We start from the raw sequence: 27,633 nt of genomic DNA, 5'->3' as shown, positions 1-27,633 counted from the left end.
CGCGGGCCCCATTGGCCGAGCGGCGGCGGCGGCGCCCGCGCGGGGGCCGGCGCGGCGCGGGCGATTGGGCGGAGCGCCGGCGCGGCCCCGCCCGGCGCCGCGCCATTGGCCGCGGCGCCGCGACTGACGCGTCGGCCTGCGGCGAGGGCGACGGGGCGCCGCGCCGCCTCAGCCGCCGCCGCCGCGCTCGCGAGGATGGAGGCGCTGCGCGTCCAGCGGCTGCAGCCGGGCGTCGGCGGCACGCTGCGCTCGCTGCGGCCCGGCGTGACGGCGGCCGCCGCCGCCGCCGCCGCCCCCGCCCCGCCGCCGCCGCCGCCGCCGCTGCCGCCGCTCGCGCTCAGCCTGGGGCCGCCGCCGCCGCCGCCGCCGGGCGTGACGGCCGCCGCCGGGCCGCCCGGAGCCTGCGCGGCGGGGCCGCCCGCCGTGCTGAGGGAGGCCGTCGAGGCCGTGGTCAGGAGCTTCGCCAAGCACACGCAGGGATACGGCCGCGGTGAGGGCGGCCGGCGCCGGCGGAGCACGCCGCCTCTGAGCGCGCGCAGAGTGCCCGCTCGGAGCAGAGCCGGGCGGCCGCCGCCTCTCAGCCTGGCCTGCCCGCAGGGCCGTGGTTGCTGCCCGGGGGGGGCGGGCCTGGGGGGCGGGAGGGGGGAGGGGGGCGGGCAGGCTGAAAGTGTCCTGGGCAGGTAGATGGAGTCGGAGTGCCCCTGAGCGCGTGCAGAACGCCTTTCCCTTCTGATAACCACTTGGTTAGAGGTAAGGGTTGTGATTCTGAGCATGTGCAGAACGCCTTTCTCTTCTGATAAGCAGTCGGGTGGAGGTAAGGGTCGTGATTCTGAGCATGCGCAGAACGCCTTTCTCTTCTGATAACCACTTGGTTAGAGGTAAGGGTTGTGATTCTGAGCATGCGCAGAACACCTTTCTCTTCTGATAAGCAGTCGGGTGGAGGTAAGGGTCGTGATTCTGAGCATGCGCAGAACGCCTTTCTCTTCTGATAACCACTTGGTTAGAGAGAGGTAAGGGTCGTGATTCTGAGCATGTGCAGAACGCCTTTCCCTTCTGATAAGCAGTCGGGTGGAGGTAAGGGTCGTGATTCTGAGCATGCGCAGAACGCCTTTCTCTTCTGATAACCACTTGGTTAGAGAGAGGTAAGGGTCGTGATTCTGAACATGTGCAGAACGCCTTTCTCTTCTGATAAGCAGTCGGGTGGAGGTAAGGATCGTGATTCTGAGCATGCGCAGAACGCCTTTCTCTTCTGATAACCACTTGGTTAGAGAGAGGTAAGGGTCGTGATTCTGAACATGTGCAGAACGCCTTTCTCTTCTGATAACCGCTTGGTTAGAGGTAAGGGTTGTGATTCTGAGCATGTGCAGAACGCCTTTCTCTTCTGATAACCACTTGGTTAGAGAGAGGTAAGGGTCGTGATTCTGAGCATGCGCAGAACGCCTTTCTCTTCTGATAAGCAGTCGGGTGGAGGTAAGGGTCGTGATTCTGAGCATGCGCAGAACGCCTTTCTCTTCTGATAACCACTTGGTTAGAGAGAGGTAAGGGTCGTGATTCTGAGCATGCGCAGAACGCCTTTCTCTTCTGATAAGCAGTCGGGTGGAGGTAAGGATCGTGATTCTGAGCATGTGCAGAACGCCTTTCTCTTCTGATAACCACTTCGTGAGAGGTAAGGGTTGTGATTCTGAGCATGCGCAGAACGCCTTTCTCTTCTGATAAGCAGTCGGGTGGAGGTAAGGATCGTGATTCTGAGCATGTGCAGAATGCCTTTCTCTTCTGATATCCACTTGGTTAGAGGTAAGGGTTGTGATTCTGAGCATGCGCAGAATGCTTTTCTCTTCTGATAAGCAGTTGGGTGGAGGTAAGGGTCGTGATTCTGAGCACGTGCAGAACGCCTTTCTCTTCTGGTGACCACTTGGTTAGAGGTAAGGGTCGTGATTCTGAGCATGCGCAGAATGCCTTTCTCTTCTGATAACCATTTGGTTAGAGGTAAGTGTTGTGATTCTGAGCATGCGCAGAACGCCTTTCTCTTCTGATAAGCAGTCGGGTGGAGGTAAGGGTCGTGATTCTGAGCATGTGCAGAACGCCTTTATCTTCTGATAAGCAGTCGGGTAGAGGTAAGGGTTGTGATTCTGAGCATGCGCAGAACGCCTTTCTCTTCTGATAACCATTTGGTTAGAGGTAAGGGTCGTGATTCTGAACATGTGCAGAACACCTTTCTCTTCTGATAGCCATTTGGTTAGAGGTAAGGGTCGTGATTCTTCTGAGCATGTGCAGAACGCCTTTCTCTTCTGATAGCCATTTGGTTAGAGGGAAGGGTGTTTCTGAGCATATGCAAACTGCCTCCCCTTTCACAGAAAGAAAAGGAGGGAAAAACCCTAAGAGCAAAGAGGCTCTGCTGAGGCACAAGGAGCTTCTCCGTCCAGGCCAAAATGCGGTAGGACGCAAAAGCAAAATCTCTTTGAGCATATGAAGAGGGCCTTTCCCTTCTGGTAGTGCAAAGGACAGAGCGTACTTGAACATGTGCAAACTGGCTTTCTGATGCACTGAACGAAGGAGGGCTTAAGGGCAAAGTGCCTGTTTTCTGACAAGAAGCAGCTTTTAACGAAAAAGATCTCCGGACAGTGTATTTGAGCGTATGTAGTGTATTTTTAGTCTCTGTCAGGAAACAGTATTGGTTTTTAGCCCTTGTATAGTTAGAATATAGTACAAGCAATAAAAAGGACAATACCCTGTGTAGTGCTTGAAGTGTTCAAAGTATTCAACATGCATTATCCAGTTGCAGTCCTTACAACAGCCTGGTAAGGTAAGCCATTATTATCTCCCCTGTTGCAGTGGAGGGTGACTGAGGGTGACAGAGTGTGTGTCTTGCTTAAGCCCACCTAGTAAAAGCGAGATTCAAAACCAGGACTTCTTGCTTTGCAGCTCTTAGCTGCTGTGTTACACCAGTATATGCAGCGTCTTCTCCTTCCTTTAAAAAAATGCGACTTGTGGGGGAAAAGGAAATAATAAATGTTTACCGTACACACTTTTTTCCATCTGTACATCCTCCTGTTTTGGCAACTGGCCAGGCAGAGAAAATTCTGCCCAGGCCAGTAAAAATCTGGCTGTCTGGAGGAGGGCATGTGTGAGACAGAAGTAATAGTAATAGAGAGGAAGGGACACACACATTGACTGGAAGTCCTCTTGCAATGAATGGAAGCTGCTAGAGAGTGTTCTGGATTGTTGTGGCTGTGTTAATTTGTGTGCAGGGTAAGGACATTTGATGTTTACACCTTGGGTACAGAAATGCATTTAGCCAGACCTGGGAGACCAAATATCCCTAAAACACAGGCGTGTTTGAGAGAACTCATGAAAGAGCCTTAAGGATTCCCCCAACGCAGTGGAGTCAAAAGGTGACATGGGTGCTTTTTGTGTGAGTGTGAGGACTGACAGACAGGCGTGTCCATTTCTGGAGGAAAAGTTGTGTTCTTTTTTTTTTTTTTTGAGAAAGGGAGCATGACTGGGAGAGTCCCAGTGGTGTGGGTTCTCAGTCTGGGTATCTTGGAGAGGGGAAACTTGAGTTCCAATAATTGTGGGGAGAAGTGTGGTTTATCTCCAGTTCCTTTGTGGAGACACTTCCTCTCACATCCTGCCCTTGTTTGCTTTGCTAAGCAAAGCCTTCAAACTGATAATGAGTGGAAGCTTCTAATGTCCCAGTTAAGAACTTTATGTGTTCATTCGTTGTTGTTTTTAATTGATGTTCCTACCTCTGGCTTCCAACTTCAAAAACACACATATACAGTATGAAAAAAGCCATTAAAGCTCATTGCAACCATTGCTTCTTTGGCAGTCTGATGTTCCTAATACTTTGGTTTAGGCTCAACTCTAGGGGTGTGTGTCTGAAATCTTGATACTTATAGCTAGCATTGGAGAGGGGGGTTTTCATCCTGCTCAAAGATACATAATGATACATCCTGTCCTTCCCAGCCCTTTTCTCAGAATAGCCATATCTTCTAGCAGTGCTGTGTCGCTGTTCATACTTGGACGCGAGAAGGGACCAGTCTATTCAGACTGTGTGCTTTGGAACATGTTTGTTGATGTACAATCTGCCACACAAGTTTTATTCTAGGATGTTATGTGCTGAGGTGGCATCAAACTTGGGTCATCTTCAAGACCCGTTTGGTTATCTTAGGAAATGTGGGTAAGGGTGGAGAAAGGACAATTAAAATATGAAATTTTACAAACTTCTAAGTGGGAAAATATTTCTCCTTTTCCGAATGTGTGTGTGTTGGGGGTGGGGGGAGAGACTCTGGCTGTTCAGAGTGTTTGACATCAGGCTGCAGCAGCAGGTCCAGTAGATGCTGCACATTTTAAGTGGTAAAGACTTGGAAGGCACTCTGTGGCTTAAACACAACACTCCTTTTCTGGCTTTGGAAGGCTTTGAGGCCATGTGGAATCATTTACTCTTTCCTATTTAATATGCAAGTCAGATTGTGCTGTCATACACAATGCAGGGACCAGGGTTTGTGATCCAAGGCCATAAACAATGGATATAAATAACAGCAAAGCAATGCTCTCTGACTGTAAATGTCTGCAGTTTTGGTAGGAAGCATAAAAGTGGACTGTAGCTTTTCTTACTTGCCAAGAGTTTTGAAAGATAATTTCTCTTTCACTGCTTCATGCAAACAAAAGCATTCATGTTTTCACATAGGGCTGTTTGTCTATGGACGTGCTGCGGTTTCCAGCTTAGGACTGGCATTGCTTCTGCTGCTGACCTCCAGCTGCTGTCTTTGTCAGCCCTTCTTCTGAAAGATGTGGAGGGTTGTGTCTTCACAGTCGCTGGTGTTGAGAAACTGCTAGGGTGTCGTTGGTGTGTGTATTGGGGTGGGAGGTTATTGCCATCTCTACTTTAGGGGAGAATCCAGCAGGGCCCTGAGATGTTTAAATGGGAGAAGTCCATGAAGGTCATCTTGATAGAGCAACATTAAACAAGTGCTTTGGTGGCATTTACAGTAGAAGCTGGGAAAAGCAGCAAGAGCTTTCTAATAATGGAGGGGGGTAAATGAGGGATGTGTTTGAAGAAGGCCACTGTTTTTTTCTCTCCTCTTCTTGACCCGACCTGTGCACACCCAGGTGTGAGAGGTTATAGCAAACTGTTTGGGCTTTATCAATATTTAGTCCTAAAAGAACTCAACCTGGGAACATTTGGCTTAGTTGAGACAAGGGGGTCTCCTAATGAGAATGATTTGGGAAGTGTGGAAAGGGAGAAGAAAAGAGAGGGGTCACAGAGATTCATGTGAGATAAAGCTGATCAGTGGCTCAAGATGGCTATGTATTGTCTTCAAGAACAGAGGCAGCATGCCTCTGAATACCATTTACTGAGGAACAACAGCAGGAAAGCGCTATTGCCCTCATGTCCTCATTGCTTCATTAAGTGGGTTTCCCAGAGGAATCTGGTTGACCATTGTGGGAAACAGGATGTTGGACTAGATAAGGCCTTGGTGTGATCCAGCAAGTCTCTTAGGATTCTCATTTCAGTTTCCATAGACTTGGCTTTGTTTTTGCTATCCACATCTGTGTGGGGTTTTTTGGTTCAGGAAAGTTCACCCTTCTTTAAGAAACAGATACACTTCATATTGATGCATGTTGGTGCTGATTGAGAACAGCTGTAAGAGACCCATGGTTAGTATTCTGCTGGGCCCAGATATCTGTGAACACCAATATCAGCATGTCCAATATTTCTTCTGATCCCATATTTAAGGAGACCGTTGGAAGTATACTAACTTTAAATAATGTATCACCTCGAGCTTTTCTTCAACTCACTAGCAAGCCTTCTCCTTGAAGGGTTTTTTTCTGTATTCTGAAGGGCTGTGATATCTTCCAGTTATTTTTTTTTAAGATAGTATACAGTCTTGTATAAATGCGTTTATAGAAGTTGGGAGGACATCCTAGCGTAGCAGCTCATATGTTTATACATGTCCCAGTCATAAGACTTGCAGCATTCCATAATGGAGGCAAAAAAGGAGGCAAAACCACATCTGCCTGAGGACCAGAGAGAGCTTTGTGATGTCAGTGGAGGTGGCCTCTTGTGCACCTTCAAGTGCAGTGTGATCCTGATATAAGCCAACTTCAGTCCCATAGTGCTTTGGACAGCATTGCTTTTCTATAGTATTGTAGGGGCCAGGCAAGAGTCTCTGGAAAGCTGTTCTTCGTTAAGCTTTTTATCTTGTATGCAGTGTTTGCATACTTTGAGGTAGGACCCGGCCAACTCTTCATGGAAACCTGGACCTCTTTGTTCGCTTTTTCAAATGTTTCTAGCCAAAACAATCATTTTATTTTTACTTGGGCCACTGATGCTGTTTTTCCATCTTCCTTTTCAAGTCAGAAGTTCTAGATTATTTAAAATATAGGACAGCAAGTTGGTGTAAGGGGGGAGCAGTGCAGCCTGCATGCCGCCATTGTTGTAATTTCTTTTAAGGTGTCATGAGAATAGAGTTGTCAAGAATGCCAGTGAGCAAGAAAGCATTGAGCCTTAACAAGTACAGGATGACTTTTGTCTTCCCGCGTGAACAGTGGATTCTTGGACTGACAGCTTGAAAAAATAATTTTTATTGCATACCTTTTATGGTAAATTTTGATGCTCTAACTAGTGCACAGCACTGTGTATCTCTCTCTCTCTTAATCAGAGGGACGGGATCATATTTTTAAAACAAATATGCTACTATTTTGAATTAATTAATATACACAGGGCTTGTTTTGTTCTGTTCCTAAACCCATCTGTTTTGTAATTTTAAATCTTATCCTTATAAAACTCTTGTCTTCCTCAAATGTTTCTAAACAAACAATCATTTTAATTTTACTTGTGCTACACTGTTTTTCCATGTTCTTCGTAAGTACTACTTTCGGGGAAGGAGTGGGGCTGCTTTGCATACTTACCCATTGTCTAGCCTCATTCTTTTTTTTGCAAACAGTGCTTTGCAGTACAGAGTGGACAGTATGTAAGGGGAGAACCTTGTCTAGGACAGGAATAGCTCTGACTGCAAAGTGCCATTTTGGCTGCTTCAAGCATCCCATAACCAACTCCAGCTGGATACTATCTAGACAAATGATGAATTGATCTTGTAACTTCTGACAGGGCTTTTCCAGTGGTGGCCCCACACCTGTGGTTTGTTCTTAGGTTAACTTTGGGTTGTTTAACCCATGAATAACCCAAAATGTTCGGCTTCAGACGTCACGCTAACAAGCTATGAATGGGGGTGTTTGTAGGTTGTTGCTGCAAACTCTAAGCGGCTTACAAGTGGTGCACATCCCTGCAAATAATGGGTTCATTAGCTCACGAATTGCCACCGAATGCTCCAGTTACATGCGAACAGTCCAAACAATTACTTGCAGACGATCCTTGGAAGCAATGTGAGAAGGAACATGGGGGAATGTTCATCTTGCCTTGTTTTGGTTATGGTTCTTCCTGAAGTTTTAGTTGTCTTATGTTTTGGTATTTTAATACATGGTTTTAGCTGTTTTATATTTTATATGTTTTTAATGTTGTAAGTTGCCTTGGGTCTTTTTAAAGAGAAAGGTGACTAATAAATTCAGTTAATAATAATTGTCTGGCTGTAGCAGAGTCATGTTGTAATGTGATGCAGTCGTTGCATGTGTGTATGTATATACACAGGGGCCTACTTTTTCACACTGACCTGGTTTGCATGTAATGACCAGCACAGGAGGGAGCAAACCGCCTCCCTCTCACATGCTACTTCTGCTTTGCATCCAGTTTAGAAAACAACTCAGGGACAAACTATGGGTTAAAACTCCAGGTTGTTTTCCCCTCAACAACCCAGAGTTCCAGGTTCACATGTCATGCCAGATGCAAAGCATAATGGGTGAGTGGGGGGAGGCAGCTCCCTTGCGCTTGCACGGGCCCAACAACCCATGAGTTGTCGCCATGTGTAACCCAGGTCTGAGTTTCACATAGCATGCACGGGATTGGGGCATTGCATGGCAATATGCCGCTGTCCCCCTCTGGATGACTTGTGCAGCTCGTGAACTGAGGGCACTACGTTATTCAAATGTCGCTTTCAAGCAGCACATCATATGCCCAAGATGCATTTTTAGCACAGACATAGTTAACTGGGTTGACTACAGCTGCTTTTACTTATGGCTACATTCGCCCAGACTTGAGACCTTTCTCATGCAATTTTTCCTGCGTAAACACAGTTTCCCTTTCCCCTTGGATTTTGGCAGATGCTCTAAAACAACCAAAATGTGCGTACCTGATACTTGCCACACAGGTTAGGTTCAGTTCTAGGCTGGTGACTTTAGATTTACAGCAAGCTCCATCCTGAAGGCTTGGGGCAGGTGGCAGAGCAAAGCGGAGTACAATTAAATCCAAGCAGCTTTCCACCTTTTCAAACCCAGGACCTGCCTTTGACTGCACAGGATCCTCTTTTAGTTGTTTCGTTGTATATTCCTTGTTTCACTATATATGTCTGTCTCCCTTCTCTAGAGTGACTAGATTCAAGGGAGTGAATTTTGGGACATGCACCTTGTCATGCCAAGTTGTACTAGCTGAAACTCCTTTTCATGCAGAGGTTTAAACCCTCCTTTGTGGTCATCCTGTCTTTCTCTCTGTGTTTCCCTTTGCTCTTTTCTCCTTAAAACCTAACTTGTGGCCCTCCAGATGTTTTGGCCTACAGCTCCCATCAGCCCTAGCCAGCATAGCCAATGCTGAGAGATGATGGGAGTTGTAAGCCAAAACATTTGAAGAGCCACAAATTGTTCATCCCTGGCCTAATAGAAACCCTGGGGCAAAGAACTCTTTCACCCAAGGTACTGCTGTCCAGCAGTGGGAGTGAGTACTTATATCCACAACCCTTTGTGATGAAGAAGCCAGGACCCACTCTGTTCCCTGCACTTCCAGCCACCTTAGGAGGAAGGAAAATTAGTTTCTTCCAGAAGCTTGAAACAATTAGAGGCAGCATGCAGCTTGCCATGTTTGTTTGTTTATTCAGATTTATACACCTCCTTTTAGGTTAAAGCTTCCCAAGGCTGCATACAAGGCTTTAAACCATAAAAGAATAATAAGAAAAGTGATAAAATCAAAATTAACAGTTGAAAGTAGTTAGCTCCAATGGAATCTTAACTAGGCCAAGGTAAACATATACATCTTTAGGGCTCGCTTGGAGGCCTGTAATGATGGGGCCTGGCAAACATAAATTGGAACAGAGTTCTGCAAGAGGGGGCCACCGTTGAACAGGCCCTGCTCTTGTGCCCGCCACCATTATTGCTCTTACAGACAGACACAAAAGTAGGGCCTCTGATGCTGATCTTGGAGTTCAGGCAGGTTCAAGTAACCTGGACTCAAGTAACCTGGGCTCAAACCATTTAGGGCTTCAAGAGCCAGAACCAGCACTTTAAAATGGGTCTGGAAATGCACTGGCAAGCAGGGCAATTGGCAAAATGTAGGGGTCACATGATCCTGCTGTCTAGCACCAACTGGTACTCAAGCAACCACAGTCTTTGCTGTTTTTGTTCGCAACAGGGAACATTGAATCAGGGAAGTATCCTTTCCTTCCATTTGAATTACTGCATGACCACAAAATTCATAATACTTCTGTTGCTTGTGACTCTCTGGAGCCACATCTTTATTGCTTGTTAGCATCTGTCATTATGAAATGGCATTCCGTTTTGTTGATGTGAGATTAGAAGCACAGTAATTATGAAGAATGTTACATTACATGTGTAAGAATCCACAGTAGGGAAATACAATCAGAACATCACAAAGTAGCAAGCAATTATGTTGATATTTTAGTTGGTCCTGAAATGGTATTTTAAAAAAGAGCAACTTTTGTGACATGCCATCCCAAGATCCTTAAATTTCCTCTGAATGTCACCTGTGATTCTTGAATCAGCCTTCTGTTTTCTGTTGCATGACTGTGCATTTGACATTTAACCATAAAATATTCTTGTACCTCCATGTGAAATTAGAGGCATTCAGGGACGTTATGACTTGTGCAAGGTGTGTTAATGCCAGGTCAGGTCACTTAGGCTCCTGTTGGATACTCTTAAGCCCTCTTGCACTCTGTAACCATTTTTCACTTGCATCTGAATGGTATGCCAAGACATGGTAACATCTTTGTCTTTAATTGTCAAGAGGGTGATTATTTTTTAGGGCTGTGCACAGACCCCCCCAAGCCACTTTGGAGGCCAATTCAGCGTTTCCGAATCGGCCCCAATCTGCCTTGGCCTGATTCAGACCTGGGCCGACCTGCTTCAGCCTCTGGGTCCAAAGCGAGATTCAGACATCCGAATCGCACCCAGCTAGCTGCTGCTCCTTACTTGGACCTGTTGGAGCGCCTGCACCCGTCAGCCTCTTCAAGGGAGTCGCCATTTTCTTTTAAAATGGGCCATTTATGCCCATAACGTCGTGTGATTGACTGCCTTATGGCCGCCATTTGCATAGCATTTGATTTCTAGAAATAAAGGAGTTGCCATTTTTAAAGAAAATGGTGACTCCCTTGAAGAGGCCGACAGCTGCGGGCACCCCAGTGGGTCCAGGTAAGGAGCAGGGGCCTCGCTCGGCGCGTGGCTCGCGTGCTTGTTGGGTGTGTCCGGGGTGTGTGTGCAAGCAGTACTTTGGGATTGTCTGGATTGGCCTGAAGCGGTCCGAAGTGATTCGGATCGATCTCTTCTTCAGACCAGTCCTGACCTGCTTCAGAACCTGAGCGATTCAGTCCAAATCACCCCGCTTTGACTGAGAATCCAGATTCGAAGTGGTGCACAGCCCTACTATTTTTAGAGCACTCTAAACTTTTTTCTGCCTCAAAACAAGTCCTCAAAACAAGAACCTTCTGCTCATTCTTTGTGGTCAGCCCTAGTGTTGTACGCCTTGTAATCAGTGGCAATCAATTTATTTTTCTCTCTAGATCTTGTCTTGAGGTTGTTGAGCATCCAAGGCTTTGATTCCTAGATTTGGCTGCTAGTGGAGTGGAGCCTCTTACCTGCCAGTAGCTGAGCCTGTGCAGGTGCCTTTGGTATCTCTTTAGAGGGAAAACACGGCAAGGAGAAAGCAGTGATTCCAGAATATATTGTCCTTGCTGCAGAAAATAACTTATTCCATGCTCAGTATTCTGACACACCCCTCTTTCTGTTTTCAGTCAATGTTGTGGAAGCTCTTCAGGAATTCTGGCAAATGAAGCAATCGCGTGGAGCGGATCTGAAAAATGGTGCTCTGGTGGTCTACGAGATGGTCCCGTCCAGCAGTCCTCCTTATGTCTGTTTTGTCACGCTGCCGGGGGGGAGCTGTTTCGGCAGTTTCCAGGTTAGATGGTCTCAGCTAGATGTTTGGGTTAACTTTTTGTCTCGGTCATCTTATGGATCTTTCCATCTGGTAGGATTGGTGAAAAGATACTCCAGTTGTGTACAGATGACTTCAGTGGAACAACAGCAACAAACTTCCCTCTGTACTGCAACTAGCCCTGATCCACGATTGGTAGCTAGATAACCATACAAATGTATCAGGGTGATGGGAGAGCTGCTCCAGGCACGTCAGGGGCACAGTCCAGTAGGCACAAAATGTGCACATACCTCTTGCAGCAGTGCTGCTGATGTTTTTTGGGGCTAGCTTGATCCCAAGTAGTGCTTCTAGGTTTAATATTTTGTCTTTAGGCTCAAAAGCGAGGCAATCAAGTTAGAAAGTTTTGTTTGATAGCTGATATTCCTTTCATCAAAATACTAAAGACCAGTTGTAGTAGTAGTGAGCTATAAATGTTCAAAGTCCCCAGATCCTACAAGACCAGTGTGTGATAGAAGATGGCATAGCTGCTGCTTCAATATACCTTCCTCTCTTCTCTAAATCAGGGGCCTCCAAACTTTTTGGGCTGGTGGGCACACTTGGAATTTTGAGGGAGTGTTCTGAGCAGTCTCACGAAATGACTGCTGTTGGGGGTCTTGCCCATTCATAAAATGGTTGCCACGGCGGGTGTGGCTGATGACAAAACACCCATTTTCCAGAAAGCAAACTGGTGAGAGACTAAAAGAAAAATAAGCTGCCCGAGAACCTATGTACAAGGCAGAGGCGGGTGCTGAGCTCCAAAACACAAAACCACAGGTGTTAGTGCCCACCTTCCAGACAACCCTCCCCTGTGCAGTTCAGGAGGGAGGAAATGGTATGTTTCCAACGCCTCGTGAAAACACACTTGTTCACCTGGTCTGGCTTGAAATGAATTGCAATTAATCACATGCTGCTCCCTCTTACTACTCCTTGTATTGTTTTGTATTGTTATTGTGGTTGGAATAGTTTTTAATATTATCTTTTAAATGTGATTTGTATTGTTCCTGTAGTTGAAATTGTTTTGATAGTGTATTTCGATTTGATTTTTAATACTTCTATGTGAACTGCTTAGGAATTTTATTATATGAAGCAGTATATAAATATTACAAATAAAGAAAACCACTCTTTTAAACCTAAGTAAAGATGCAGCTGGAGGGCAGCCTCCCAGTTATTTTTTGTAATTACTAAAACTCTGAAACAAAATAAAAATTGGGCAGGATCATGAGCCTGTCGAATGCCAGGAGAGGTGTCTGCAGGCAGATTGGTGCTCACGAGCACCACGCTGGAGACCCCTGGGTTACAGACTTAACACTTGGAGTCTAGAGCAGCAATGACTTTTGACTATATTAAGCTCTAGCCCAGCCTTCGCCAACCTGGTGGCCTCCAGTTTTTTTGGATGACAATCCCCAGCAATTCTGACCATTGGCCATGCTGTCTGGGACTGATGGGAGTTGAAGGCTAAAACATCTGGAGGGCATCCGGTTGGGGAAGGCTGCGCTAGGCTGTGGGATTGAGGCAGGCATCCAAAACAAGCAGTCCTAGTTTCTAAATTGCCTACCCCCTTGGAGAGCAGCTTCGAGTGTTTAGAATAGGGTGGTTACAGCTTGGTTTAAGCTAATTAATTTTGTTGACAGACCCAGCTGTGGTATTTCCTTCTGTAAGTAATATGTGCTGACTTCAGCTGCCTATGTAATTCTTTCACGCTACATGGCTGGAGTTGCTGGGTTTTAGAAACCCATTCCTAATGACTTCAGGATGTTGAGAGTGTAGCAGTTCAGCAGTGCCCAGTTGCAACATAATAAAAATGTGGGGTGGGGATGATTTTGGGGTATGTGGGATCTAATTGATGTTGGCCATGTGATTACTGTCCTCGTGCCTGTCCTATTCCTCTTTCTCCCCCCACCCCCCAGTTTTGTCCAACAAAAGCAGAAGCCAGGAGGAGCGCAGCGAAAATTGCACTGATGAATTCTGTTTTCAATGAGCATCCGTCCCGCAGAATCACAGACGAGTTTATTGAAAAGAGCGTCTCAGAGGCTTTGGCATCTTTCAACGTAAGTGCATCTGAAAGCCCTGTGGACTGTAATAGTTGGGGACAGAAGAAATGGGTAACACTCTTTGCTCCCTTCTCTACTCTTCAATAACCCTTTAAAACACAGATCTTCTCCCAGTAACATGTCTGCTAATTTGGCTGTGGTGCTTCCACGCCCCGTGTGGAAGGCCTACATCAGACTTTTCCCCAACTCTGGCCAGCATCTTATGCAAGAGTGGGCAACATGTGGCCCTCCAGATGTTGCTGGACTGCAGCTCCCATCAGCTCTAGCCATCATAGCCAGTGGTGAGGGATCATGGGAGTTTCAGTCCAAGAACATCTGGAAGGCCACAAGTTGCCCACCCTGGATCATTTGAAACAGTTTAAAAAAAAAGGCAACTCCCTTCGCTTTGTGGTTAGTGGTGGGTGTAGAGCCGGAGCGGGCAGACCTCTTGCCATCGAGGGCTAGAGCAGTGCCCTGGGCCATTATCCCCCCTCGCTCCCCTCTCACACTTAAACACACGCTGCCTCTTCTGAGGGAGATGAGATGGGGAAGCAGGGCCATTCCATCAGCCCTGCTGAAATATGTATTTTTAGTCCCTCTTCCCTCCCCATTCCTTCTTCCTTGTGTGTTGTGTCTTTTTAGATTGTAAGCCTGCGAGGCAGGGACTGACTAGTTTTACTGATTATATGTAAGCTGTTCTGGGAGACAACCCCTGCCTGCAGGCTTACAGTGTAAAAGACACAAAAGGAAAAAGGGGAAAGGAAGGAAGAGCGGGGGAAAGCAAACTTAGGCACCGATTTTTAAAGTGAAATAGTTCTTCTATAATGACCAATTGGAAACAGCTCAGGGAGAGGCAGAGCTGATGGGATAGCCCTGCTGCTTCCCATTTTATCTCCGTTGGTTTATGATATCAAGCAAGCATTCCCCAAATACTTTGTCTCTATTATGCCAGTAGCGTAGTAAAGTTTCAGCTGTAACAGTGATGGCTTTTGCTCAGGTTAACAAAATTCCAAAGAGAGGCTGGTATAAGTGGTATGCTATTTTAGACCTAGTGGGAATTATGTATAAGACCAGAAGTCTCCTGAAACTTGGGAAATAGTGATAATCAGCAAGCCAACTTCAACTGCGCAACCTTCAGCATTGTACTTAAATAATATAACTACTTCCCTGCTCTGCATTCTCTATTCTGATGTCTTTTAAGTGCTTTAAAATAGAGCTGCTACATCAAAAGCAAAGGGGGATAATTTGAAGCTGTGGCTTCTGTAGTAACAGGTATATTGCATTTTGTGGGGCTGTGATTTTCTCAAACCAGAGGTTGCCCTGTGTGAAAAAGAGCCCATTTAACATCTTCAACTGCTAAAGTCCATGACTCTTACTTGCATTCTAATCACGTGGAAACACCCCTTGGGTTTAGAAATCTGCTAGTGGAATAAGGCTGATGCTGCTTACTATAAATTCCTTAAATGGTTGTCTTTCCTGCAGGGCAATAGAGAAGAAGCAGATAATCCAAGCACAGGCATTGGTGCTTTCCGCTTCATGTTGGAGTCCAACAAAGGAAAGTCCATGTTAGAGTTCCAGGTACTCTCCTTAATTAAACAGTCCAGCCTTGTGCTCTTAGAACTTGCGGTATGCATAGTTAGGGCCTTTGTTTTGCTTGATTATTTTTAAAAAATGCCGATTAAGACAAAATGCAGAGTAGAGGAGGAAACCAAATTGTTTAGAAATGCAAGAGGGTTTGACTTACTATAATTCAGAAATATTTATTTATTTATTTACAACAGTTTCCAGAGTGGTGAACAAGAGATAAAATGAACAAAAGATCGAAAGAATGAAACACGATATTAAAATTATTCTTAAAAAATACGGACAGAGGTCTTAGGTTTGAAACCTGTACAATGTCTTTAAAATAGGTACTCTTTAAGGAATTAATACTTTTAACTTGTTGAATTCAGTTGGCTGAAAATCTTGGGAATTTCTGACAAGCTGCAAATTCTGTGTGTGTGTGACAAATTCAGGAATTTATTTTCTGCATTTATTTTGTTTTTAGAGGGAGATAAATTGGCCTAGTTAAGTGGGAGAAGAAAGCGTCTATGGCCATCCCTGTGATGTAGTTTGCCTCTCCTTCTGCCCTGCTTCTGGGACTGGAGAGCTGCCTTGCAGGATTCTTAAGCAATTAAAACTTGAAATTGCATGGATGGAACTGTGAATGTTGCTTATTGTGTGTCATTAAAGGAAATCTCTAATGGTCACTCAATGCTGGCAGCACACTGAATAGAGAAGAATTGGGTCAAGGGAGAAGCAGGCCCCAGAGTCCCACTGCTAGGGCCTGGAATAGAGCCAGGTTGTTTCCTGAAGGCAGGCGCCTCAGCCTGACGCTTCGGGGATTTGCTGTAAGCCAGCTTCCCTAGCGCTGACGTCTCCTTTGGTTTTGTCTCCCATGAATAGTAACAGTCCAGTAGGTTGGCAGAGCAAGGCTTACATTAACGGGCCTGTTTATACAGAGCGACTCCACGGCTTGTGCATTTATTCCCGGCAGTTCTCGTTGTATGCGTGGGGCCGCCTGTTTGCCTGAGGGGTATTTATGGGATTGTTTCTGGCATAAGCTTCTGCTCGGCATCACTGTTGCTTGCGTTTGTGCTGTGTAGAGGTTCTAGGTTTGTAAGCAGCACAGAAGCACATGCACATGACTGACACAATCCATGAGACGTGCTGATTATCCGTACAGTCCATCTGCAGATGTCGGGGTATTTCCCAAGACAGCTGGTGCTGTTTTTTCTATCCAGCTATGCAACAGATATATATTGTCTTGAGCATTTAGAATAACACTGTGTTTTTAAAAGCCCCTTCAGACATACAGAAACCCTTCATAAAACCTGGGATTTTCATCACTGGCCTTGTGATCCCTTAACGGTTTTGCATTGTATCAGAGAAAGACAGCCGGGGACCAGTAATGCTGGCAGTTAACCCCTTTTCTCCCCATGAATACAGAAACACAATGAAGGCTGGTGGCTCTTATGTTAGTGGGGCGGCAAATCCGCTCTGGGTTTCAAGCAGAACCAGTAAGAACTCTAAAGGAGCTCTCCAAGGCCATACCTTGGATATATTTGTGTTGGATCACAGCAGATGCCAGGTAGATACAGGGGTCTGATCTCCAGATAGAAATCTGAGTTCCTGAGACACAGTTATTTATACCTCAGCCTTCAAGAACATTCTCACATCAGCTTACAGCAGTAAATACAGAAATACAATAGAGAATGGTACAAACATGCAGTAAAACGAAAGCGATCATCTAAAAGCAGAAATTAAAAGAGCAGCATAAACCCAATAATTGGAGATTTAGAATTTATAGTTTAAAAGGCATTGCCTGGTGCCAAACTGGCATCGAAGTAGGCACCTTGTGAGCCTCCCTGGAGAGAGCGTTCTACAAAAAGAGCATCACTTTTGAGAAAGCCCTTTCCTAATCGCCATCCATCACTCCTGTGACAATGGGCCACTTGCAGAGGACTTCTGAAGGTGATCAGTGTACTGGCAGGCCCATGTGAGGAAGGGTGCTCCCTAACCCTGATTCCAGCCCATGAAGTCGTTAAAGGAAAATGCCAGCATATCAAATTGGGCCTAAGCACCAGCAAGATACGTTTTCAGTGCCCTGTTCACATGAGCAGCCTCACAACTGTATTGTGAATAGAGATGTGAAACGTCCAGAAATATTGAAGCCAGGGGGGGAAATACCCATTTTTTCTGGTTTGCTTTAGGAACATACAATGTATTACGTATAATTTGGTTGGCTCATAAAATGATCATTAATATTAAAAACATTTAGAAATAAACTTAGTAATCAAATCACATGTTTATTGTACATGCCAAATGCTATGACAATAGGAATATCACAACAGGAAATACATATAACTGAGGATTAAAAAGTAGAAAGGGGTTCAATATGGGCCCCTGGCATCAAGTCCCTCCAACATGCCAACAAAATTTGCTCTAATTTTCTTTGCTCTTAGTCCAGACATTGATAGTCTATAAGTAGTTGTCGCATCCAGATCTGACAACAAATAAGCAAATTCATGAGGTTCTAGGATACCATTTATAAATTTAACTTTGATGTCTCTAAATAGGGGACATTTCAGAAGATAATGCAGTAAGTCCTCAATCTGATTAAGGCATTTCGGACAGTGTCCTGCTACCATGGCTGAAGGCATCACATAGAGGTGCAACTCAGTTAATTCATGCCTTTGTGCTGGGAGAATCAGGTTATCCAAATATATAGCTTTATCATGTGTCCTTCTAAGCTGAGGGAGTTGTTTTACGATATTTAAGGTTTGAGCTGTCCTAACAACCTCTTGCTCACCTGGTTCCTTGATCTATTTTATTTAAAATTGTGGCAGTGAGTTCTGTAGACCGAAGCTTCAGGTTTTTTTATAAAAGAAACATAGGTGGGATAATCCATATTCTGTTGCATGCAATGGCAGTGGTAGGATAACCTGAAGTGTTTCTCTCGCACGTGGGTTTTAGAACTATGCTCATTGGCTGCTACCGCATCTAACAGAACAAGCCCATCAACACAGGACTCTATAGAACAGAACAAAAACAGTCAAGAATCCACATTTTCTTTGTATTTTGATATGGTGACTCTAGTCACATGTTGGGAAACTAAGCATGACTTGGAGCATCCCTAAATGTCTTTCAGTAAAAGACACATTAGACCAATCAATTTAATAAGGAGTGGAAGAAATAACTATGCTGGGAATCTCACAGGGAGGATTTAAAAATCCTTTTTCCTCATGGCTCCAAATTTACCAGAAATTTTACATCTCTAGTCTTACTCAGGTCTTCCTATTACATAGTTTTTAGAAATCATTTTGTGGGAGTAGCAATATATGAACACCTTATTCATCCAGCAAGGAAATAATATTTCATAATCCAGAATTATTAAATTTTTCCAATTTATTTTTTGCTGGGGAGAAGGTCCTTGGGAAACAGAAATAAAAAGTTTTAATTTTTTCCGGGCCTTCGCATCTCTATTCTGAACTAACTGCAGTTTTTGAATATGTTCAAAAGCAGCCTCGTGTACAGTGTTTCACAGTAGTCTAACGTGGAGGTTACTGGAGCATGGATAACTGATGCTAGGCTATTTACAAGAGGTTGCAGCTGCTGCAGCAGCTCTATGCAATTGCCTGTACATCCCATAAGAAATCAAACTGTGGTCCTGCTTTTTTTAGATAAGAGTTAAACCCTATCAAAAGTGGATAAACGCTATTCCAAGGAGATGAACCATCTACTACCAATAGCACATCCATCTTGTCTGGACTGAGCTTGGTTATTGACCCTTACAGAGCCCAGGCACTAATTCAGCACTATCTCACTTGAATCAGATAAGAACATAACATAAGAAGAGCCCTGCTGGATCAGACCGAGGGTCCATCTAGTCCAGCATTCTGTTCACATAGTGGCCAACCAGCTGTCAACCAGGAACCCACAAGCAGGGCATGAGTGCAACAGCACCCTCCCGCCCATGTTCTCCAGCAACTGGTGTACATAGTCTCACTGCCTCTGGTACTGGAGATGAAAAAGAGAAATAGAGTTTGGTGCCATTGAGGATGTCTCACTCAGCACTTTACTGTAGATATTAAAAGAGCAGGGGAGACAAGATGGAGCCCTGTTGGAGGTCATTGTAGTGGAACAGTAGTAGGAGCTGGGGGCAGCTTTTGCTCAGGACATCTGGTTACACTTTCCTTCAAAGCATTTCACCTGTCAGTGGGCATCTGTTGAATGTCCTTTCCTTGGTTTCATTCGTGTTGAAACAGTGCTCAAAACTGGACTGCTTTCCTTTGGCAGGAGCTGATGACAGTCTTCCAGCTGCTGCACTGGAATGGCAGCCTCAAAGCCATGCGAGAGAGGCAGTGTTCTCGACAGGTAAGCGGAGCCTGTGCAAAGGATCTTCAGACCGACAATCCGGTCCTCCATGGATTGGATTCCCCCAAAGCAGTGTGGGAGGGTGAACCAGGCGGGACAATGCGCATGAACTTCTGTATGTCTGTTAATGGGGGATTTCATTTAAGTCGGCACTTAGACAGAGGTTGGGGGTTATATCTCACCGTGCGTACTTGGGCCCTTTGGGGGCTGGTGGCTTCTGCTTGGATCCGAAGGGGCACTATAGCAGGAGGTGAGTGTGTGAACATTTCTTCCACTTCTCAGCTTTGTGTGATTTGTAGCTCTTACTACTGTACCCTAGCTGTGTCCCTCACTGTTGTCCCATTTTTGTGTGGCTTCTTTGAAGTGCAGCTTAAGCCATGCGCCAGCATCTTGGGACCCCGGCCCATCTGCCACTAGAGCTTCCTCTGCGATTGGTCCCAGGCAACTCCATCCCACTGCCCTGATTTTGGGGAGGCACATGTCTCAGAACTCAAAAGCTCATCCGCAGGTCTCTCTCCACCCCCTCCACCCCCCTGCCCCCCCAGGAGGTACTGGCTCACTACTCCCACCGTGCTCTGGATGACGACATAAGGAACCAGATGGCAATGGACTGGGTGAATCGGGAGCAAAACATCCCAGGAGCCCTCTCCAGGGAGCTTGCCTTGACGGAGCGAGAACTGGATGAAGCCCGGCTGGCTGGGAAGGAGCTGCGTTTCCACAAGGAGAAGAAAGACATCCTGATGTTGGCAGCTGGCCAGCTAGGGAACATGCACTCTTCCAACTGTTAGGAACAGCAGAAAGCTGATACTTTTCTTGTTCCCTTCCCTGCTCCCCCCCCACAGCTTACCTGCTGAAGGGATCTGATCTAGCGCTGTTACAAATTTGACAGGGGCAAGATACTCAGCTAAATCTTCCTAATTTGCTTCCAGATTTTTCTTGCCTTCTCAGTTGTGCAACATGCTGTTCGGATTTTGGAGGTTTTAATCTAATCTGGTTGTAAAGTGTTGAATTTGGCAAAGGAATAACCTTTATTCCCTTGCCTCCCCTGCCCTGTACTTTTAAGTTTTAAGTAGACTTCCATCAGAAAGCAAAACAAACATTTCAGAATCTGAATTTTGAAGTTTTGCAAGATGTTGAGTTCAAAATTCAGCTTCATTTCTAATCGGAACCATGTCGCTTAAGAGTGTGCACAGATGCCTCCTTTTGAAGAATTGGGGCCCGTTTGCATATTTAAAAATCTTTGTTAAAAATGTATGTATAGACTTTTATACTTGGATCTCCTTGGTTAACTTTTTCTCTCTCTGCTAGAGAATTTTTTATAGAGCACATTTTTAATGTAGCCTTTTCAGTGTTAAATAGACTCACACATACTCACTTAGATCTCGATTTTACCCAGGTACTGTACAGTCAGCAGTATTAAGTAGAAATGTAGCATTGCCAGGAAAATGCCAGTTTTTGCCATGGATAATAATGCATAGCCATCTGTTAGTTCAGGGGTGCAGAACCTCAGGCTCACGGGCCACATCTGGTCCTCCTGGAATCACAGTCTGCCCTCTGGGGTTCTCCAGACACCCACGCCCACTTCCCCCAACCACTGATAATTTGGGGGTTTCCCAGCTTGTGTGCAGGGTTTTTCCCTGTTCTAAAAGGTTGAAATGCCTCTCCTAAGGCCCAGTTTCTGGGAGGAAGAGCTTTAAGCTACAATATGCTGTTAATTTTGGCCATGCCCCTTTTGCCTTTGACCCTGCCCACCACTGGAAGGCAGCCCCCAGGAGCTTCTCTGAAATGGAATTTGGCCGTCAGGCTGAAAGAGGTTCTGCACTCCTGTGTTAGGCAAATGTATCTCTGCTGTTTACCTACTTTGATATACTCCAGCTCCTGCCACCACCTGAAAAGCGCAGCACTTAAAACACTCCTTTCCATTATTCTCCAACTATAAGGGTTTGATTTAGTTGGATCATGCTTCAGTATTCATGGCATCTTGGTCTGCCTGGTGTCATGTTGCCAAATTCCATGCAGTACGAGAACTCTGATTCAGGATCCCTAAAACAGCAAAGGACCTGGCCGGGTTCAGACGTCACGATAAGCCACGAACATACAAAATGGCCACCAGCACACACCGCAACCCACCATGGCTTAAATAAGCTGCGGCGATCGTGCGAACCAGCCCATGTGTTTGTTTCCTCTTACCTCTTTATTTGTGCCATCCAGTTGCTTCTCTGATGGCTTATGTTAAGAGGAAATCTTGGCGCCAAACCACCAAACGTGAGGTGCTTAAAGGAGTTATCCTGGCTCTAGAGAAGATTGAGTTCATCTTATAATTAAGCTTAATGGGGAGCCTCTTGCACAGGGCTGGAAGGACAAGTTGTTAGAAGTACTGTTTCTAAGGGGCTCCCCACCCCCAGTTGAGTTGTCCCCTTTTCCATGACAGCCCCATCTACCTAATGAATCCAGAATTTATTGATTGGGTTGCAGAAGCGATAGGCAGGAAAGTGCCCCACACTGATCCAGTTTGCACGTTACAGCAGCAAATTTTAGGTTATTTGACCCACAAATTGCGAGGACGCACATTGGCTGTGAACCACTTCTGGTTTCGGTAAGCAACCTCCATTCGGAGGTTTGTTGTTTGGTTAACCGCTGGATTGTCTAGTTTCTAAACAACCCATCAGTCCATGTTTGCACATCACGCTGACAACCTCCGATCATAGTGACTGGAGATTGTTTACAGAAACCGGAAATGGCTCATGCATGATCCACGTCCTTGCAAATTGTGGGGTTATTAACCCATAATATTCCCCCATGACGTGTGAACAGCCCCAGTGGGTCAGAGGAAAGCCAAGAAAAGGCCAGTTGAAATGATTTTATTACTAGGATTGTGTTTAACTTCAAACCAGAACCCTGGATCCAACTGGTACCGTAGGTTCTGTTTATATAGCTTGCATTAGCCAGTGTGTAAAGCTGCTGTGAACTGTGATTTATGCAGTGCCCACAGCTTACTTCAACTAGAGCAGTCTAATGTTTCTTGGGAAACTGCACAGTGGTCTGTGAGTTAGCCTGTCACACAGTAACTAGATATATTTGTTCATAAAATGCATATAATTCAGAAGTCTGTTCATGATTCTGGACTGCAAGGGAAAAATAGCCGCTTTGGGCATTCCAAAACTTTTCTAGAACACAAACTTTATATATGCACTTTTTAAAAAGAGACTGAAAGTAGGAGCAGGACTCTTAAGTAGCAATACTGATCATGTATATGTATATATATAGAAAGTTGCTCAAAGCAAGCTTCAGAGACAGAGGTGCTCTGCAAATCATGTGTACTGGGAGTGGGGATCATAAGCTGCTGCACGTCAAAGGGAATATCATGTCGGACAGTCAGAAACCAGATCGTTCATCGGCACTGAGGAACCCCTTGTGTGTGTGTATGCTGTGTTTGACTCTGTCTCATCTATTTGTGCATAGATGTAAAGAACTACCTTCCAAACTGTAAGATAGTAACATGAACTAGCAAAATGTGATGCTTAAGGGATATCTATATGAGTAGCTGGAAAAGGAACATTAAACACTAAAGGGAAGAAAAGTTCAGGTTACAAAAGAAACCACTCCTCTCAAGAGTTCTGTGTTGTGACATTTTTGCACAGCCTTCCTGATTAACAGTCCAAGCCTATACGCATCTACTGAGCAGTAAGTCCTATTGATTCAGTGGGGCTTGCTCCCAAGTAAGATTGCGGCCTTAATTTTGCTTGCTTAAGATCCATTGTTAGGGTCCTTAAGATAATATTGTTACAGCCTAACACTTCTAATCTTATTAGATTGGTACAATAGTGATGTGTTCCCAATTTTCAAAACATAATTCCAGGTGAAATGGGGATTCTAATTCGTTTATTGATTGTGATCACAGAACTAGTGTCTGGTAGTTAATCCAGATTAATTAACGCGGATTACAGGGTGTAACCTATTTACTAGATTCTTAAAATGGCTTAAGGAAAATAGCAATGATAGTTAAGGCTTTGAGCTTTACGCTGTTTACTCATGGGGGTAACAGCATATCAGAAAGCACAACTGTAGGACTGTGTTTTTGTTTGTTTTTGGATGGTGGTGGGAAACTAATTTTTGTACCAGTTGAGTGGTATCTGCCTTAGATTTTCAGGGTCTGTCTTCTCATCAGGCCTGCTGCATGTTAAACCATGTGCAACAGGATTGTTGCAGGCTAGTGATTAATTTCCGTGGTTACACTCTGAAGACACTTCATTTACAGGGTAGAATGAGAGATATTTTTGAGACAGGCCATCTCTGACTGTGCCTTTCTGATCTTGACATTGCACATAGAAAAAATCTTGGCAACTGGAGAGGAATGAGAAAAGGTAGAGGATAGGGTCTCCCCCCTTCCGGGCTGTAGCTTCAGTTTGCATTATGAACAAAAATCTTGGATTTCTTTGGTTATTTTTACTGAAAGGAAAAATAGCCTGTCTTTCTGTTTCCAGTTGGAAGTCGCTTTGTGGTATAACCTGTTAACAGCAATAATTCTTCTTTTGATATCTCAGAAAACAGTCTTCCAGATATTTGTTGCAGGGAATGATGGAGCTCCATACTAGGACTAGACTTGAGCTAGAATATGCTGTTGGGTTGATATTGCCTTGATCAGCTTAGAATCTTGCTTTGCATTTAATGAAAAATCACAGCAAGGCTAACAGCTGTATATAGTAATGTGTAGTATATAGCAATGTGTATGGTTGAGTCCTTTTTAAAATTTCAACTGACATGCAAACGTTTATGTCCTTGCTTGTGTCATTGACACAAGAACGCAACTCACAGCATCTCCCTTCTTCGTACACCAAGGAGCTGCTCACGACCGACAGTGGCTCCTGGAGGACTTCTTGGGAGTCAGCAGTGCTGACTGGGAAGCCACAGCCTAATCCAGAAGTCAGCCTGCTATGCTACAGCATGACGCTAAAGCGAGTACAGAGCCGGCTAGAAAGGTGCCATCATTTAAACCCCAGCTGGAGCAGATTAAGGGTGGGGAGAAAGAAAGTGGAAGAAAGGCAGACGGCAGATCAGGACCACAGGAAAAGGAGTCGCGGGTGAGCCAAAGAAGCCAGGAAGGAGAAAGAATAGAGGAGGAGCCAATGAGAACAGAGCAGGGAGAGAGGAACAAAGCAAGAAAAGAGTCTTGGGCAAGGGGAAAGGAGAGCAGCAGGGCTGGATGTTTGGAGAAAGCCCTAGAGGTACCTACCTTGGGAGGAGGAGGAATGTGGTAGGTCCATGAGCGCTTGGGGGCTGCCCGTCCCCTTAGCGAGCTGCCATTTGGCAAAAAAATAGCTCTGGTTTTTCCATAATGTTGCATAAATGGCCCTTTTATGTCCGCCTTTTACGCAACATTAGTTTATGGGAAAACCCAAGCTGCTGTTTTTTTGCAAAACGGCAGCTTGCTGAGGGAATGGGCGGCTGCAGAGCAGTTGTGGACCACGCAGGTCTGGTAGGTGTGGCTCGGCCAGCGGGTCGGATAAGTGTGGCGGCTTGGCGAGCGGGGTCCCAGGGACTCCACCCCCATCGTGGACTCCCACAACATCCCTGTCCTAACTGCAGGCTTAAGCCAGTGTAGGCAGCCTCAGTCATTTGTCCTTAAGTCCAGGGATGTGCTGAAGAGGCGTAATGAATCTCTCGAACGTCATCTATACGCGAGCAAGGCTGGGCAGCCGGTGGGGGTTTGTGTTGTGGACTGCCTGTGGGATTATTTTTCGGAGACGGTGGAAGCACATTACTGGAGCTGAGAGCTTTAAGGTTCGTGTGTGCCAGCTCACTTAGTTCTTGGCAGCTTTACTGGTGTATAAGCAGGCTTATGGTCCTTGAGTACAGCTTTGAAATCTGACTTCAGAAGCTTGGCCTCAGAGACCTCTTGGCCATGAGAGCTCCCACTCCTCCTCTTAAATAGAAAGGGAGAATGGAAAGGGTTGCAGAAGAGGTGTGGGAAGTGTAGGTATTCCAGGCAGAGCTCAAGAAATGGCATTCTTTTTGCCTCAGCGCCTTGTCATTTGTATACCTGAAATAATAAATCAGTCTTGTCCTTTATATATATATATTTTATACAGCCTCGTTTGCACAATAGTATTAACGTGTAAAAGCATTTATACAGTTGGCTTATAAATTATCCTTTGAAGGGTTTGTATATGAATGTCTCAAACTTTGCCCTCAATTGTCTGACCCACTGCTGTTACTAGAAATAGACCACAGGGTTTAAGTTCCTTCTGTACAAGCCAGCGGCTCCTGAATTTCTCTTGAGGAGACCTGCCTATAGGCCTTTACTTCTGGGCATACCCCAGCTGTCACTTAGGGCTCAACCATGAACACTCTGTTCTCTTGGTACTCGTTTTCTGAACATGCTGCCTTTCTCCTCCTTTTCATTCCATATTTATACTCTCCGGGTTTTCAGTGCTGTTTGTCTAGCTCAGAGGTTACCTAAAAATAGTTTCACATGTCTGCCTTTTCTTCCACTCTATGCTATAAAGTCCAGTACTTATTTTGTAATGCATAATTTTATACAATAAAATAGCTTTTATTGGGGTAGCTGTTCCCAGTTGTTTCACAGTGAGAAATCCTGCCATTTTAATTCTTAAAGGAAGTATTGTCCCCAGGGCTTGTTCTGTCAACATATTGAAGCCTAATCTGCTGTCTCCCTGTTGTTACTCAAGACGAGGAGCTGAAGGACAGGGGAAGGAATTGATGCTGTCAGGGGGCAAAGAAGGAGCACACACCTTGGAGTGAGGGGAGTTTCCCAGCACCAGAGGGGAGGGGAAAGAATCCAGATTGTATGAACGACACTTGGTGTGATAGGAATCCATGTGGTGCAGCCTCTTGCTGGAGGTACCCCTTCCAACTTCAGGTGTGGGATTGCATGCCCGAGGGCTCTCCCGTGTTAGAACAGACCTCCCCTGCATGGCCGAGAGATGGCTTGTCTGTCTTCTGTGTGCAGTCCTCATGCGTGGGGCTGGGAAAGATCTGTCTTTGAGAGCTGCAGCCAATCTGTGTAGAGACCATGCTGGATGGGGATGATGAGAGCTGAACTATAGCTGGAGGGAAGCAGGCTGGGGAAGTTCAGTATACGGCAGCTTCCTACCTTAGATCCTATAGCAGGGGCGAGAGCAGGTGCTTTGCATGCAGAAGGCCTCACTTCAAACGGGCGGAGGTAGGCTGCGAAGGGGAAGACTTCTCTCTAAGAAACCCTGGACAGGAGCAGGAAAGGATAGGGCTGCACTTTTATTAACATGCCAGGTGCAGGTTTTGGAGGGCCCTTGAGCAAGGCCCACCCTCAGTGAGTTGACCTTCCCTCCGCCGTTGCCAGCAGCTGCTCTCGCTGTTGCTCGCCTTTCTCATCACCGCTACCGCTTGCTTGCTTGCTTGACCAGCAGAGAGCAAGTGGGCCATGGCATCTGCTGCTGCCCCTTCTCGCCACTGCTGCCTGGGCCAGAGCAAGAGGCAGGCGAACAAGCAGGCTGCCGTGGGGGAGAGGAGGAGCCGGTTTGGGAGGCTCTTGTCCATGGGCTGCTGCCGGCACCTGGGCCCTCGGCAGGTGCCCGGCCAGGCCGACCCTGGATGTGGGGGACTGCCGGAGTGTGGCTGAGCAGCGGCATCTGCTGCCGCTCACTGCCGCCGCCACCCTTGTCCGGGCCAGAGCGAGAGGCGGGTGAACAAGCAGGCTGCAAAGGTGAAGGCGAGGAGCAACTCCGGGGGATGTTTGTCCGGAGAAAGCTGTAAAATAAAGTCAACCCATGCAAATCAAAAACGGGGGGAGGGAGGAGCGCTGTGCGCCACACTGAGCTGCTGGGGAGAAGCGTGGCATGAAAACATAACAAGCGTAGACGGAGCCAGAAAGGCCAAAGGCTGCAGGAGGAGCAGCAGAATCGAGCTGCTATGAAGGCAAAGTCCAGGGAAAGGAGGCTGTGGGTGGAAAGCCAGCGTGAGCCCTGCTTAGAGCAGACCCGCTGCAATGAATGGGGCTGAAGTTAGACATTACTAACTTTAGCCCCATTCATTTCTGCGGGGCTGATGTTGGCTTTCACCAGAGGAGGCCTCATCTGGCGCCTTCTCAAGATGGCGCCCGCCTTGGCCCGTTTCAGGTTCTCTCGGCCCTTCTTCCCAGGAGCCTTTTCCTTTTCTCCCCCAACCGGCCCAGCGGCGGAAGCGCCCGTCCCGGAGACCGCCCCAAGATGGCGCCCGTCCCGGAGACCGCCCCAAGATGGCGCCCGCCCGCCTTTCCCTTCTTCCCGGGAGCCTTTCTCGCCGCTCCTGCCCGATCAGCTTCTCCGCGCAGGCGCGGTCCTCGCCCTTGAGCCGCGGAGATCGTCCCAAGATGGCGCCCGGCCCGACTTCCTTCCGCCT

General features: G+C 46.2%; 1 protein-coding gene across 1 annotated transcript; it reads left to right on the top strand.

Moving 5' to 3' along the window:
- Positions 1–32: 32 nt before the first annotated feature.
- On the top strand, positions 33–25,819 carry LIX1L (limb and CNS expressed 1 like). Its single transcript, XM_084823984.1, has 6 exons — positions 33–490; positions 11,133–11,296; positions 13,219–13,359; positions 14,824–14,919; positions 19,180–19,257; positions 19,803–25,819. Exons 1-6 carry the CDS (start codon positions 196–198, stop codon positions 20,043–20,045), a joined length of 1,017 nt encoding a protein of 338 aa, XP_084680110.1. The 5' UTR covers positions 33–195; the 3' UTR covers positions 20,046–25,819.
- Positions 25,820–27,633: the final 1,814 nt, after the last annotated feature.

The sequence above is a fragment of the Heloderma suspectum genome, chromosome 17 (assembly GCF_057233095.1).
Source record: "Heloderma suspectum isolate Gila_16-S chromosome 17, 16-S_ref, whole genome shotgun sequence".
Lineage (NCBI taxonomy): Eukaryota > Metazoa > Chordata > Lepidosauria > Squamata > Helodermatidae > Heloderma > Heloderma suspectum.
Note: the sequence above shows the minus strand (reverse complement) of the source record. Positions and strands in the feature narration are given on the sequence as shown.